The sequence below is a fragment of the Artibeus jamaicensis genome, unplaced genomic scaffold (genome assembly GCF_021234435.1).
Source record: "Artibeus jamaicensis isolate MK-2021 breed Jamaican fruit bat unplaced genomic scaffold, CSHL_Jam_final contig_482, whole genome shotgun sequence".
NCBI lineage: Eukaryota > Metazoa > Chordata > Mammalia > Chiroptera > Phyllostomidae > Artibeus > Artibeus jamaicensis.
In genome coordinates, this window is record NW_026521857.1 from 7507637 (window position 1) to 7523460 (window position 15824).

The 15824-nt window shown below is 40.1% G+C and overlaps 1 protein-coding gene across 3 annotated transcripts in view; it reads left to right on the plus strand.

The window, feature by feature from the left end:
* The first annotated feature begins 257 nt into the window (after positions 1-257).
* RNF144B (ring finger protein 144B) overlaps positions 258-15824 on the plus strand; it is a 74356-nt gene continuing 58789 nt past the window's right edge. The window contains exons 1-3 of one of the 3 annotated variants that reach the window (XM_053668219.1): positions 259-713; positions 9444-9604; positions 12342-12539. In XM_053668219.1, the coding sequence (XP_053524194.1) occupies positions 12375-12539 (165 nt within the window). In that variant the 5' untranslated portion in view covers positions 259-713; positions 9444-9604; positions 12342-12374. Of the gene's footprint in view, positions 714-9443; positions 9605-12341; positions 12540-15824 lie in introns of all 3 variants that reach the window. The other 2 variants (XM_053668220.1, XM_053668218.1) reach the window with 2 other exon arrangements.

Consider the following 15824-nt stretch of genomic DNA (forward strand, 5'->3'; position numbering starts at 1 on the left):
CGTGGGACGTGTTTCTAAAAACAGTTGTCTGGCAAGGTGGGAAGGCAGGTCTGGGTTGTTGGAAGTAGAAGAAAAACATTTTTTAAGAGCCGGGAAGGAGAGAGACAGAGGCCCCCTGGGAGGACACAGTGCAGAGAAGCAGCAAGCTCTGAAAGCCAAGAGGCGGCTTGCTCCTGCCTGGGCTGGACGAGGGCGCACGGGGCTGCAGCTGCATACCCCGCTCAGCGTTTCTGCATCAGCTGTCCCAGAAGGAAGAGAGGTCCTGCCAAGTGGAGCCAGCTCAGGAAGACCGGATTGCGCCGGGCCCCTGACCGGCTCGGGCGGCCGGCCGGCCGGGACAGGGTTAAAAGACCATCACCTGCGGTTGAAGTGCGACTCAGATGGGAAGTAGGAAGTGCCGCGCCTGCGCTTCCTGTATAAATAAACGCTGGGCTGCGGGCGCTGCTGCTGGCGAGCTGAGCCGCACGCACTGCAAGGTTCCCCAGCGCCCTGGCGGCTCTCGAGGCGGAGGTGGTTGGTTGTAGGTCCTCCTCCTCCTCCGGGCCAATAGGTCTGGGAGCCCGAGTACTGTTACAGACCTGCAGAGTGCAGAGCTGTCAGCTGCAGAGCTCGGAGGACAGGGGAGAGAGAATGAAACAGCTTCTCCTCTCCGGTGTGCGCGCCAGAGGCTGCTGAGAAGCCCAGCGGCCGGAGGAACATAGCTCTACAGCCAGGTAGGTTTAGTACGCTTTTAAAAAACTGCAGGCAATAAAAATAAAGTTTAAAAAAATAAATAAAAGCTGTAGGCATTGCAAGACGGGAATGGTTTTGGACTAAGAAAAGAAAAACAGAGAGGAAACTATGATACCGTGGGTTTTTAGCTGTACTGTGTCTAGTGCCTCAACCATACAGAATTGAAATAATTTCGAATGCCTTAAACACCTGTTAACTTCTAAAAATAGATGTCTTTATAAAGGTAGATGAAACTAATTTCTGCTAAAACAGTCTCTACAGAATATGTTGGAAAATTCAAGGTTAGATCCAACCTCCCAATGTCTTCTTAAGGGGAGACCAAAAGTTGGCATAACCTCAAGTGTTTACCTGCTGTTACTTGGAAATGCTTAGCAGTATGTTAACACATGTAGATATGAACAAGATGTTATATTATCCATGGGATCTTGGCCATATATTATGCTGATTATTTTGTCAGGTAATTGATGTTTCAACAAAAAAATTTTAATCTTATACTGCTCTAGTAAAATTTAAGTTAAAATGAAACTGATTCCTGCTCTTTCAGCAGAGAAAAGGTATTTTTGCTTGCCCCTTCCAGGGTACCTTTTGCTTTTCTTGTTAGTGTCAGTGATTCTGCTGTAAGTCTACCCCTGATGCATATACTTCTCTTATTCAGATTTCTCAGAAATAAATCCCCCTTTCTGGGAAAATGTTCTCTGTCTTCATGGTTCCACTATAGTCTCTCATGTTCTTACTGCTTTCTGCTACACACACATCTTATCACAACATTAGCTGGAGCTCCTAATGGGACTATTTGTATTCTTTTATTGAATATCTTGAGATTTCTGGATGTTTATTTGAACATAGCCAGGTATGAATTTTAAAAAATGTGTCTATCATTTCTGAAGCAGCAGTTTGGGGGTGTCTAAGCAGAAGCAAAAAATGAACTTGGAGATGACTCAGTTTTCAGGGTGTGGGTAAGAGGCAGAAGGAACCCAGCCAGTCTTCACTGAGTTGTTGGCTAATTAAAGTATCAGCTGCAGCTTTCACTGAGATGAGCCTCTTGAGCTCTGGTCCTTTTCATATGATTCCTATGCTGGTTCCTCCTTTTTTTTTTATTCTGTCCACTCTTCCCAACCCTAGTCATTTTCATGGGTAAAAGTCCTTTAAGTACTTCTGGAACTACTTGAGAAGAAGAGGCGGGGAGGAATAGAACAATAGCCCCAGCAAATCCACAAAGCCACTTGGAGAGAATTGTATTAAGAAATCCAAGGCCTCATTTTCTCCCAATTCATGCCTTCTTCTCGCATACCTGTGTCTGGCATTTTTATCCTTTCTAGTGGGTGTAAACTGGGAAAAATAGGAAAGGAAATAAAAACCCACTTCAAAAGTAGCCTCTGACTAATTGAAACTGTAAACATGTGTAGAGAATGCTAAAAAGATGTTTAGTTGCAGAACTGGGTTGCTTGGCTTTTTATTTAAAACAAACAAAAACCTCAAGCCAACCAATCTCTCCCCACCCCCAAACCAATCACCCTAGATAACTTGCTTCTTATACACTACTGTGCTGGAAGTGAGGTTTGAATGTGGTCACACACTGTCTAAACCCAGAATTTTACAAATATTTACACTCATCAATGCCAGATATCTTTGTGCTGAGCCCCAAGAACATTCTCAGCGTTCAAAAGCACCATTCTCATGAATGGTTTCAGTTTATTGGCAATTTAAAGGCATTCAAGCTTCCAAACTAGGTCAGTTTAAGACATGTCTTTTAAAAAAATAATAATTAGTTTTTGAGTTTCCCAGATTATGAACCAAGTTTTCTCAGCTGAACTGTACAACAGAGAGAGGTTATGCTCTAGTTAGAAAGGAAAAAGTTTATTTTATCTATTTAGCTTCCTAGAAACTTTCTTTCTCTTCAATAATATGAATACATTTTATCTGAGAAAGTATATTTCAGTTTTTCATTTTGAAAAGTACTTTCAGTATTTTAGATGCTTTAGAAACATTTATGAGGACATTGGAATCATCTCTCTGTGGTGTTTTTTAACTAACTCTGGCCTGTGCGTTGCCCCTGGCCTTGACTAAGGGCATTACTTTCTAGTTAAGCGAGGTTTGGAAAAGTGTTTGAAATTGCCAGTTTGAGGTAGAGGTCAGGAATCATGCTGAACCTAGATGTTGATAGAGGAACAAAGTCCAAACAGTTTTTGGCGCTAAACTTACTTTGTGCAGCTAATTATTTTGAATTTGGCAAAGGGGCCCCGCTGCCCCCCATAAGTCATGCTTTCCACTTGGGGCTGTACGGAGTAGGTACCTGCAGCCATTGCTCCCAAGTTCTGTGACTTTTTCAGGGATGCCCGCCTTAATTTATAGAAGTTCCTTAGCTGCAGTAAATCACCAGGGTTTGAATTGCTGAAAGTAAATACAGATGAGAACCAGGCCTTTAATATTTTCTTTTTCCCATGTACATTCAGAAAACGTATCTACTGTAGTATTGAGTGCCTACTGTTTGTCAGGTATATGAATGCTAGGTGCTCAGAATATAAAGTTGTATAAGATGTGGCCTCTCTCCTCGTGGAATTCACATTAACTTGGAAGTGAGTTTGAACTGGAGTGGTAGTTCTCAGTTCGTGGTGTTTTACCTGAGCATGAAAAATACTTTGATGTTTGTCATCTCAACCGTGGCTTCTCAGATGCCTGTCACCTGAGCAGTCATAACATCTAAGCCCATTTATTTAATTATTTTAATTTAAAATTTTTTTTCACTTTAGGCATATGTGGGAGGTCTTGTGCTAATATTTTATTTTTATTAACTTTGGCATTTTTATTTACTTGGTCAGTGAGTACTTGTAACCCAATGCTTCATACTGTAGTAGTTACTTAAAAATGGAAAACAATGTATTAAAGAGACTAAAAGTGATTGGTGCTTTTGCAACATGGAATGAGGAAATTCTCATCTGTGATCAGATCCCTTCCTTGAATTGAAAACACAACAACCTAAGTGAAATGCACATCTCATATTTATAGCTTGAGATACTTCAGGTCACATGGCTGGTAGTATCTAGGAAAGCACATGCTTGGAAAGCCATGTCTCTTTGGTTTCTAATTCCTCTGCAGTCATAAATTTTGAGTCCTGCACCTTTAGTCAACTGGTTCTTTGTCTTTTTGGAAGGATGGAATAGGACATCTCATTTCTCTCTTGTGATCACACACAGTGGACTATGGTTGAAGCTGTAAACCCACAAATTGTCCTGTGTATGATTACATGAAACTACTTGTTGACAGTCTCCTCAACGAGCTTACTCTTTATAGGTAGGTGCTGCATGTACATCTACACCCCCAAGCACCTAACCTCTGTGGAATCCAGTTCTTTGTGTGTTGACTTTGTGTTCTGCACTATTGGTTCCTTAAGAAAATGATTTGGCAAAAGCATACAAAAATGAACACTCTGCACTTTGCCTAGAGTGTGATGGAGGAGATTCCTCTCCCAAACTGGTTTTAAATTTGTTTCTAATTAAAATTGTGATGTGCAACTTTTAACTTTCATAGAAGAGGCAGTATTTACTTGTGCTTTTATTCATTTGGAAAAAAAAGCACTGATGTAGCTATTTGTACTTTAGTGACTGCAGTTTGCTGGTAAGTCATGACCCAAGAAATCAGCCCTTCTCTTCCTGTGAGCCTTTCTGAAATAACACTTCTCCTTGATTTGTTAATTACATCATTGTCTGACCTGCCTTTGAGTGGCATTCCTTCCTGCTTCTGTGCTTTGTTGTTGTGCCAGGCAGGGGAAAGAAGATTATTCAGCAGGGCCCTGTGAATAATTGTGGGAGGCAAGGGAACCGCTGATTAAAAAGGGGTGGGCAGGGCACATGGTGGTGTCAAGGAGGGAGCTACTATGATGAATGTAAAATTACAATGCCAAAAATATCATTGACCTGTTATTATTCTCACTCCTGCCTTCTCTGATGTGTTTTTATTGTTAGGAAGGGTCAGAATGGATTTCCTCCTCTTGGGCCTTACCCTGTGGTAGTAATGAGAATATGAAAAGAAGGCAAGAAGAAAAGAAACGTGCTTTTTAGAAAAAGGATCAGCATTTTACCAGTGTTAAAACTTGATATCCTAGGTGCTCTGTACCTTATACAGTTTAGAATTAGTTTGCCACAACCTCATGATCTTCGTTGACCACGATGTCTTATCTCTTTCCATGTATTTCACCTGTATGTTTTGAAGGAAAAATATAAAAATTGGATGTTTTTATTCTCACCATAAAAAATTGCAACCATATGTGGTGATGAATTGTTAACTAACTTTATTATGGTATCCATTTCACAAAATAGGTATCGTAGGTTATAACGTTGCACACCTTCAACTTACACAATGTTCTGTATCAGTTATATCTCACTATAGCTGGAAAAAATCAGATCTTATTAAAATGGTCCTAACAGACTTCACTTATATCCTAATTTCAAATAGTAAACAGACCATCTGGGACACAGTGCTTGCTGATATTTAAGATGCCCATCTTGATGGCATGCCTGTCCTTTTCACCCACAGACAAGGTAGTAGAGCTATATTAGCATATCGGTCCATTTTAAAAGATAATGGTCTTCAAATTACAAAGTTACAATATTATTGCCATCCTGGAAACTGACGAGACAAAGATGTTAAACCTAAGGAATGAAAGACTGATTTTTTTCCATTTCTTGATTTCCTTTAAGTGACGATTTAAAATGGTGGGGAAGAGAACGGAATTTCCCTTTTACACCTGAGGCTCAGTGATCCACAGTGTTTTCCATCAATGTTGCTGCCTCACAAAGGGGAAGGTTTATTTCTCTCACATGTAAAAATTATTCAGTTATTGGGTTTATTTATTCTAAAGAATAGTTTCCAATCTATTTTATTTTTTTTCAAATAATGACCAAGTGTCCTACATGTGATGCCATGTATTTACTCATTGGCCTTGAGCATTGTTCTTTTTAAAAATAATTAAATAGATATAAAATATAATTGAGTAATTGCATTTCTCCAACTACTAGAGAGGGTATGTCCCAGTTTGTTCTTGCTCTCTCAGGGCAGATATTAGAACTGTTTTTTTCTGATATTATGGGATGTACGCTGGATCATCTAGTCCTTGAATGACCAGAGAGTGGGTCAAAGGTGTAAGCCAGGAATAGAACCACAACACTGGCCAGCATGGAGGTCTGCCATAAGTCCTTACCACCCATACTACCTGTGGTCCTCGCTTCTCTCCCAGCCAGCCGGTCTACCTTCCATTTCAGACTAAATTTAGGGTAGAACTTCAGCAAATGGCTAAAGAATGTCCATACTCTACTAGACTCTGTCAGTATTAGAGTCACTAATGGCTTCTGTTAAGAACATAAACCAGCAGCTAAATAAATCATTGTGTTAGGCAGAGTGCCAATATCAATACAAGCTAATTTTCAGATTGTGTTGAGTGGAAGCTGGTTGCCTGGCGTGTCATTCTTTGTTGGTACTGGGAGAGCTTTCCTCACAAGGCCTCTGGATCACTGTTCCTTTCTGCTGTATTAGAATATTCGCTTTGTGAGAATCTCTCATTATGCAAGGCTGTACCTTCCCGCCACCTACCCTTCCTGAAAAGTCATTCCCCATTGCAGTCACGTACTCAAACCTTTTATTGTAGTTAGCTCACGCGGATGACTTAGTGCCTTGCATGGGCATGGAAACGTTTTGAGAGTATTTGTGTACCTCCTCTTCTGTTGTGTCCCTTGTTCTTGAGTTACTCTCTTAGAATTTCATAGTGTAGCCTGGAACTAAGACCTCACTACAGACCAACTGGATTTTTACATACGTTAATATTCTGTCATATCAGTAGTATCCAGTTGGTTCATTTTGGTGGCTTTCTATTTCTCTTAGTCTCTTTCATTGTGCTTTATCAGTTTACTAAGTTGTAATGTTTTGGCAGAAGGGTGTAAAAATTCCTAAGTAACTACATAAGTATCCTAATAAAACATTGTCCTTTGCAACCACATAATCTTTTTATGGAATGGAGTAACTACTATGATTTTAGGTAGTGAAATGGGCATAAATACATCAGTTAAAAGTACTTTGAATGTTGGCTCGCCCACTGTCTGTGTTTTTGGAGCAGACTGCTTTTTCAGGCAAATTCCTTATACATTTTGTGCTTCCAACACTGCTTCTGAAGTATTCCTTTCTTTGACAATTCCAATGAAAATACATGAGGGGAAAAAGTGGCTTTCCTGTTCTTTCCCATCAGCTAATACTTGCTTCTCATATAATGAACACTTTTAGAGCAAGAGACACTCAGAATAGATGGAACTGCTGATTTCCCCTTCCTGGTAATTAAACGCAAAATCAGATGCTTTAGAGCGTTTTTTCTTCCTTGCACGCCCCAGCCATTCTGTCCTGTTATCTGATTAGTTTAGTTAAGCAGGTGATACTTTTACAATTTGGATGAAGTCTGCCCCTCACCAACCCACCCAGTCCTACCACCTACTTTAGAAAGTTTAAATCTGAAGGGAGCTCTTCCTTCCTTCCTTCCTTCCTTCCTTCCTTCCTTCCTTCCTTCCTTCCTTCCTTCCTTCCTTCCTTCCTTCCTTCCTTCCTTCTTTCCCTCCCTCCCTCCCTTCCTCATTCCTTCATTCCTTCCTTTCTTATTCCTCTCTCCCTCCCTTCCTGTCATTCTTTGCCAAAAATTATTTTCTCATTGGCTCTCACACTCAGTAAGAGGTATCACAGTTGTCATAATGGTGAAGTAATTATAATTGTTACTGGTTTAAATCAGGCAGTAGAGTAGAACATTGAAGTGACTTTCTTATTGTAGGTAAAATGTGAAGTATGAGGCAAAACAAGTTGAGTGGGAATGAGTTACGGGCTTTGTGAGAGGAAGACTTTCCTTGCAAACTGGAGGGGAGGGGTGAGTCGTCAGTGTACCTCGGAACATGTGGTCTCGTGAACGGGTCAGGAGGAGCTGTAAGTGAGTTGCCAGTCTTCCTGTGCACACCCGCTCTGAATCTCGCCATTTACTAGTAGTTTGGGTAGGGGGTGAGTTTCTACTCTTGGTAGTTTCCAGTTGTGGAGACTGGTGAATATTAACAATCATAAATGAAGAAAACTCGGACACCATGGAGCCAGCCATTCTGACATCTCAAGTGCAGGGGAATTTGTTAGCGAACATCAGGATTCTCCTGATTATTGCTTGAAGAGCTCAATTTCTAACACATCAGTGGTGAAAGGATTTCTTGATATTCTTTTTTCATGAAATGCCCACCATGTGTCTGTCATTCATTTGTAAAATACTCACTGCTGATTCTACAGAGAGTGAAAACCAAAGTGCTGGTCTTCCCACTGTGCCCGGTGAAGCCTGCAGCTTCTGTGATGGGGCCGAGAGCCTGCTGAGGGGAAGGTGTACGGCTCCTGGCCTGGGCCTCCCTGCATGGCTTCACCCAGCACCTCTCTGCTTTCATCTTTTGGAAAGCAGTGGTTTACCCAAGATTCTGTGTTCATAGAATTCCATTGCTTTAAAAACATTCGAGAGCCATCCCTTTAGGGAATTGGTGTTATTGAACACAGAAAAATAAATCACTCCTTTTTGAAGCATTAGTTTGGATTGTTCACATCTCAAAGAGATGAAATACGTGACTTCTTTCCTCTCTCTCACTGAGTCATGAGTAATTGCTGATTGGAATGCTTGGAATTTTTTTTAAAAACAAAACATCTCTGCTTTATAAAAAGTTTTGTCGTGAAATATTTATATATAAATATATTTCAAAATTTATATATATTTAAAACCATTTTATTGAGGTTTCATTGACAGACAAAAAGCTATATGTATTTAATGTATGCACCTTGGTGAGTTTAGAGATAAGTGTACACCAGCGGAACAATGTAATGTCTGTAGTTAAGAATACTGTATCCTAACCCTGGCTGTGTTGAGTGTCAGACTGTAAGGGGGCAGGGGTTGCTGGTTTGATTGCTAGTTGGCGCTCCTGCCTGGGTTGTGGACTGAGTCTCTGATTGGGGGGTTCAGGAGGCAACCAGTCTGTGTTCCTTTTGCACATCGATGTTTCTCTCCTTCTCTTTTCCCCTCCCTTCTTCTGTCTTTAAAAATAAATAAATAAAATCTTTAAAAAAGGATGCTATGTAGTATACGTAAAATTTTTCTAAGAGGGTAGATCTTACATTCAGTGTTCTAATAACACACACAAAATAATGATAAAGAGGGCAGAAGGAAACTTTTGGAGATGATGGATATATTTAAATTTTTTAACTTTGATTTTATACTGTATGTCACAGACTAAGGAGTAAAGACTTAAGTGTATGCTAAGGGACAAGATTATGTTTCAGATGGCCTTGATTAACGCAATTTCTAGTGCTGCCTTCCAAAGAAGACTATTTCTAAGATATACTTTCTAAAAGGTATTTAATTATGTCTGTGGTTTTTGAGAACGTTGAAAAAATGGCCTGTTTAATGTCCTCTGAAAAATATGGTAGGTTGAGGCTGAGAAATAAGTGACTTTCTTGAAGGGGGCCGAGATCTCTCACTAGGTTGAAACAGCAAGACTCATCTATTCACGGCAGCTTTCCCCAGATGGGCTCAGAAGTGCAATTGGCATTTGTGGGGTGGGGTGGGGTGGTGTGGTTCTGGCCTGTGTCATTTCCCATCTTCACCCCTCAGGAAGCATTTACAGGCTACAATTCTTGTTGTTTGACTTGGGATTTATCTTTTTTAGGGGGGAAGATAATTGAGAATATGTTGCGTGAGCAGTGTCAGGAAAACAGAGATGCGAAGACAGCAGTTGGGGAAGATTGATGAGCCTCGGTGTGCTTTGGGGAGTGTTGGAGAAACAAATGGGTGATAGTTTTCTAAGCATAAACTGGGAAGAGGGGAGAGGTAAAATAATTCATTTTTTACCCCTAACTTACACTAAAGAGATTTTTTTTAACTTCAAAATCCTGAATTTGATATATGGTTTGATTTGAATTTAATTTGCTCTTGAATGGTAACTCATTCATAGTTAATCAAATAAGAACACCGTGTCTTGAACCTTATTGGCTTGTTCCCAAGAGGTGTCATACTGGAAGCCGATCATTGGTTAGCATCCTATTTTTAACCAGATCTTCTACTGCCACTCATGTAGTAGGTGAAAAACCTTGAATAACTTCACATTACTAGAGTTAGTAACTATTGACTATTTCTGGTATGACATTAAGAAACTCAGTGCAGTTACATATCATAGATTTTTTCTTTCCAACTCATTTAATTTGGTGTTCCCTCCATTGCTTTCGTACTTTTATTTTTTTTAAACCTATTTATTGAGACTTAAGCAACTGTGGGACCTTGTAGCGAATGCTGAACGTGTTATTTCTTTTGCCCCAAAATTGGGAAGAAAAGGTCTGATTCTTGTAGAGAGAAAGGGTATTTACAATTATTTCTATGGCAAAATTTATTAGAATTTGCCATACTCTTTTTAAAATAGTAAGAACTTCAGGATTTTGCTTTTATTTCATCAGAACATGAATTTTCTTGATATAATATACTAGTAAACTGTGAATATGCAGGAAGCTTATTTGTATATGTATTTTACCTCTTTTAAAGATATTCTGGATAAAAACAATCTAGCGAAAGGACTTCAGTTATAATTTTTATTTTTCAGTGTAGACATATCCTTTCCTGTAGTTATTCCGTGTATGGAGACACATTTTATTTTTGTAAAGTTTCAGTGAACTTATGATAGCCGAGGTCATGGACTCCATGGTTCTCTCTCCCTCCCTCCCTCTCTGCCTTCCTACTTCTCTCTCTCCCTGCTCCAGCCCACTACATAATAATTCACTTGTGAGCCAGCTCTGGTGTAACAAACCAGGTACTGGGCTTGGCCCCACAAGATGGAGGTTTGAGTTTTGCTCTGCCGTATACAAACTCGGAGAACTTTGGCAGGTTACTTAAGGTCATAGGACCTCAACTCTATAAAATGAAGAAGATAATTCTCATGGTTGCAAAAGAATAAATGAAATACTGTACATGAAGGAACACAATTAATACTAACACCCTATTGAAATTTTTTTTATTGGAGTAAGATATACATAAGAGTCATTTCAAACATTTGAAGTGTATCATTTAGTGGCATTAATTGTATTTACATTGTTTTACAACCATCACACTATCCATTTCCAGAACCTTTTCAACATCCTAAACAGAAACCCTGTACTCATTAAATAACAACTTTGTTTCCATTTCCTCCAGCTCTTGGCAACCACCTTCCTAATTTCAGTCTCCATGGATTTGACTACTCTAGATACTCCATAGAAACGGAATCATATACCATTTGCGCTTTAGTCTCTGGCTTCTATCACTTAGCATAATGTCTTCAAGGTTCATCCATGTTGTAGCGTATGTCAGAATTTCAGTCCTTTTTGGGTCCTTAGTTCACTGTTGGTGGGATTGCAGACTGGTACAACCACTATGGAAAACAGTATGGAATTTTCTCAGAAAACTAGAAATCGACCTGCCTTTTGACCCAGCAATTCCACTGCTAGGATTATATCCTAAGAATCCTAAAACATCAATTTCAAAGAACCTATGCACCACAATGTTCATAGCAGCACAATTTACAATAGCCGAGAGTTGGAAGCAACCTAGGTGCCCATCAGTAAATGAATGGATGAAAAAATTGTGGTACATATACACAATGGAATTCTATGCTGCAGAGAGAAAGAAGGAGCTCCTACCCTTTGCAACAACATGGATGGAACTGGAAAGCATTATGCTGAGTGAAATAAGCCAGGTGCTGAAAGACAAATACCATATGATCTCACCTTTAACAGGAAACTAAACAACAAAACAAACAAGCAAGATGAATAAAAACAAAGACACTGAAATAGAGAACAAGGGGACAGTGACCAGAGGGGAGAGGGAAGGGAATTTAAGGGGAAAAAGGGGGAGGGATTTGGAGGAACAAATAGGAAGGACACAGGGACGAGAACTAAGAGGGGTGGAAATGGGAGGGAGGTGGGGAGCATGGGGTGGGGGGCCGGGATGGAGAGAAATAGACAAAAAAAACTGTACTTGAAAAATAACTAAATAAAATTAAAAAAAGAATTTCAGTCCTTTTAAAGACTGAATAATATTCCATTTTATATTTATGTTGTATTTAGTTTATCCATTCATTTATTGATGAATATTTGGATTGTTAATACCTTCTAGCTAATGTGAAAAATGCTGCTATTAACATTGGTGTGCAAATATCTGTGTGAGTCCCTTTTTCAGTATTTTTTTGGGGGGGTATATATCTAGAAGTAGAATTGCTGAATCACATGTTAGTTCTTTGTTGAGCGTTTTGGGTGACATCCTATTTTTAATTATTTTTGAATCTATTGAATTGTTTGTAGTTGCATGACTCCTAAATGGAGTGTTTGTTCATAGTGATTATTCCCATAGTTTACATGACTTGAGTCAGGACAGTGAGGTCACCTTAAATTTTAGGAATGCTTGCCCATGGTTTTCAGAAATATTCACTGTACGCTTAGAGATCATAGAGGGTGAGGATTTTCTCTGTTGGTATCCGACTGTGTTGGTTAAACATTAGCTGTATCAATGACTATAATATTTTCTGCTTTGCACCATTCTGCAGGGATTAAAGAGACTAAAGAGGCTGAGCAGGCTGATGGGCTCCCTTGGTAGGCTGCAGTACCTCACTATGACTGCCGAAAATCCAACGCCTGGAGACCTGGCTCTGGCTCCTCTTGTCACTTGCAAACTCTGCCTGTGTGAACAGTCTTTGGACAAGATGACCACACTCCAGGAATGCCAGTGCATCTTCTGCACAGATGTAAGTTTTCCTTGCTGCTTTCATCATGAGAAAATACAAAGAGAAGAAATGTGAAGGTCTAGGATCCATTACTGAGAAGCTGAGTTCGCTACTGTATGATCCTACTTTGGAGAGTAATTCCACGTTTGGGTCTATTTCCAAATAGTATCTTGAACGGTAAATTCTGTATATACTGGTTTTCAGGAAGAGTAAAATTTGTGTGTGAAATATAATTATTTGTTGGATAAGCACAGTTTTTCTGTTGTTAAAGTTTTAGCTAAGAAACAAAATAGAGACATTTTTAACATGCTTTAGTTAACTCTCATCAATAAGTTCATGGGATATTTTGAATGATAGAGAAATCAGGTAGTAATTTACTGAGTTTTCTTTTATATACTTGCTCATCTCCTACAAGGCACATGGTATACAACGGTTTTACTTTGTTGTATCTCCTTTTTTCCAATTTTCTCAATTTGCTGAAGGCTGCTTATTCCTCTTAATAGAGAAATGCTGTAACTCTCCAGGTGTGGGCTTGTCTCTTTCCTTCTGACACTTGGTATCAATGCTGGTGACCTTCACCGCATGTTTCCCTTAAGGTTGGTTGGTTGGTTGGTTGGTTAAGGTATAAAGCCAGGAAACAGACTGACAAGTTCAAAACTACCGAAGTCTGAGCCCAGGTGATCTCACTCAATTTTTCATTTATTCAAACATTTTTTGAGCTTCTCCTATGTGCTAGGCACAGTGCTGGGTGTTGGGAATATAAAAATGGGTAAGATACTTTCCACAGGGAAGATGGACACATTGAAGGTGTGCCACTAGAGTGTGGTGAAATTGGGATGGCTACCGCGGCCTCCCCCAGGACCATCTACTCCCTGGGGCTGCGAGGGTAGGAGGGGCCTCTGGGTGCAGTGATCTCCGAGCTGAGGCTTTAACTAGAGATTGCAGACTGATGCCCATAGACCACATTTGGCCTCAACACGTTTCTTTCTTTCTTTTTTTGATTGAGAGATTTAAAATAACTAATTTTATAAATTTTTCATGAAAAATGGAAAAAGTAGTAAGATACAGCTACTCTGTTGGTATCCTGTGTTCATAGGCCCAGAAACAGATGATCCTTCCTTCACTTATGTCCCTGTCTCTCTCGTGTATACAAGTCTACTTGAATCAACAGCACTTTAAAACTAAGGGTGGGTTGGTGAAGAGTCAGACAGGAAGAGTGCTGGCATCTCAGAGTGGTAGAGGGGAGGGTCTGATGCCTAGATTCAGTATTTACCACTTATCTTTGCGTTGATAGGCCTTGTATGGGCAGACTGTTAGTATTTATTATACAAACAGTACAGTAATCACCGGACAAATGAGGGTTTAATAACCTGACTTTGTGAAGGAAATTGAGCAGTGTAGTTACTGTGATCGGTGGTTAAATCAAGGGGACTAATGAGAAAGGAATCATTTAGGAAGTACAATCATTTATAAAGAGGCATGTTTATCACCAAGCTTTACTAAGCATTCTTTTTTTAACAGACAAATTAAGGTAAAATAAAATTTCCTTGTTGATTTAATCCATGTAGCACCTTTTTAAGTTAATTCATACCAATTTTCTTTTAAAATATTTTTCGATGGAGAATTTGGGTAGGGAGAAGCCTCAGCATGACTTTTAGGTAAAAAGGAAAGGGACTGAAATCCTTTTCATGTGTTTTGAACTCTAGGATCCAAAGATGGCAGAGAATAGCGTTGTCTGTTCATTCATTCAGCACCAATCTAGTGAGCAGCATCTGTATGCCAGGAACTGTTCTAGGCCCCAGGATCTGTCAGTTAAAGAAACAAAGCCCAGTAGAGATCCTTGCTGTTACCAGAGCAAGTTATACAATGAACAGTAGCCATAATGAATAGGAAATTATAGTATCGGGTGATAAGGGCTTAGAAAGAAAGTCTAGCAGGAGGTGAGGAGTGTGGGGTGAGGGGACGTGACCGTCCAAGCAGGCGAAGGCCTCTCGCTACCTGAGGTTCCTGCTGGTTCTGCTCATCTTGTCAGTGTGTGTTGCTTGATAGGAAGTGAGGCACTGGCCTTGTCATCTCAGGGCAGCTTTAGTTTCCTTTGGTCTTGCTTTGTTTCTGAATGCTCTGCTTCAAGAGTGATTATTTCTCTGACTTTTTCACACATTTCAGACTCTTGCTAGTCCTTGAAATTAATGAGTCAGAAGCAACATTTGGTTAAAAGCAGAATGGAAAACTTTTTTCAAGTGTTACTGGACAAAAAGCAGGTATGGAATTCAGTTTTCACTGAGATGTAATAGCACAGAATTCAAGTTGGTATGTCAGTGTTGGGTAAAGAGCACAAAGCTTGGGTCGTCTTTTATATTCACAAGGAGCTGACACTGACATATTGTTTCAGTAGATTCAGTTCCCAATTAAAGACGGAACAACTGCTTCTCATATGTCCTTCAGCAGTTTAGAGGTAGGAGTTATACAATTAGATCATTCTGTCATCTAGGTTCATACTTCCCTATTGTTGGGGAGTGCTCAAAAGCAGAAAGTCAAATGCCATGGTATTTTTGGTAACCCTCCAACTTTGGAACTTTTTGTACCCATAAACATTGGAACTTTTTGTACCTATTAACATTAACCTTGCTTGGCTTCATGATACCCCATTTCCTATGATTGGCCAAAATAGTAAACTGAATGTGTCTGATTACATCAGTGTCTGTAAATTTGCAATTGATACCAAATTCACCTGAAATGTTACTCTTATTGTTGGAGCTTTTATTTCTTCTTTAAAAAAAATTGATTGAAGAGGACTTGCGGCCAAGATGGAGGCGTAGGTGGGAACACTGTACCTCCTTGCAGAACCAAGTTTATGAACAACAAAGATGTAGAAACTGGAACACAACCAGAACAGAGAGAAAATTGAACTGGACAACAATGAACCATTCATCCAGACTGGTAAAAGGGGTGGAGTCAGCGGCTGGCGGAGAGGGGTCCCAGCAGGAAAAAGCTGCTGGACCAACTAAGGCTCGCAGGCGGTGGTTGGCAGATCCCAGGCACCGGGTGGCAACAAGCAGACCCAGTGAGAGCACAAGGCAGCGGGCTGACTATGGTCACACATTTGCACGCAGATAAACCTGGTGAAAAAACCGACAGTCAGATGGAGTGCACAAACCAGGGCCGCGGTGCAGGGAAATCAAGCCTAAAAGCATCAATTGAAAATACTTTTAAGGGTCGAGGTACTGGGAGAGGCTCCCAGACTCACAGAGAATATGTTGGGGAGCCCCACAGGGTCCTAGAATGTATACAAGCCCACCGGGGAAC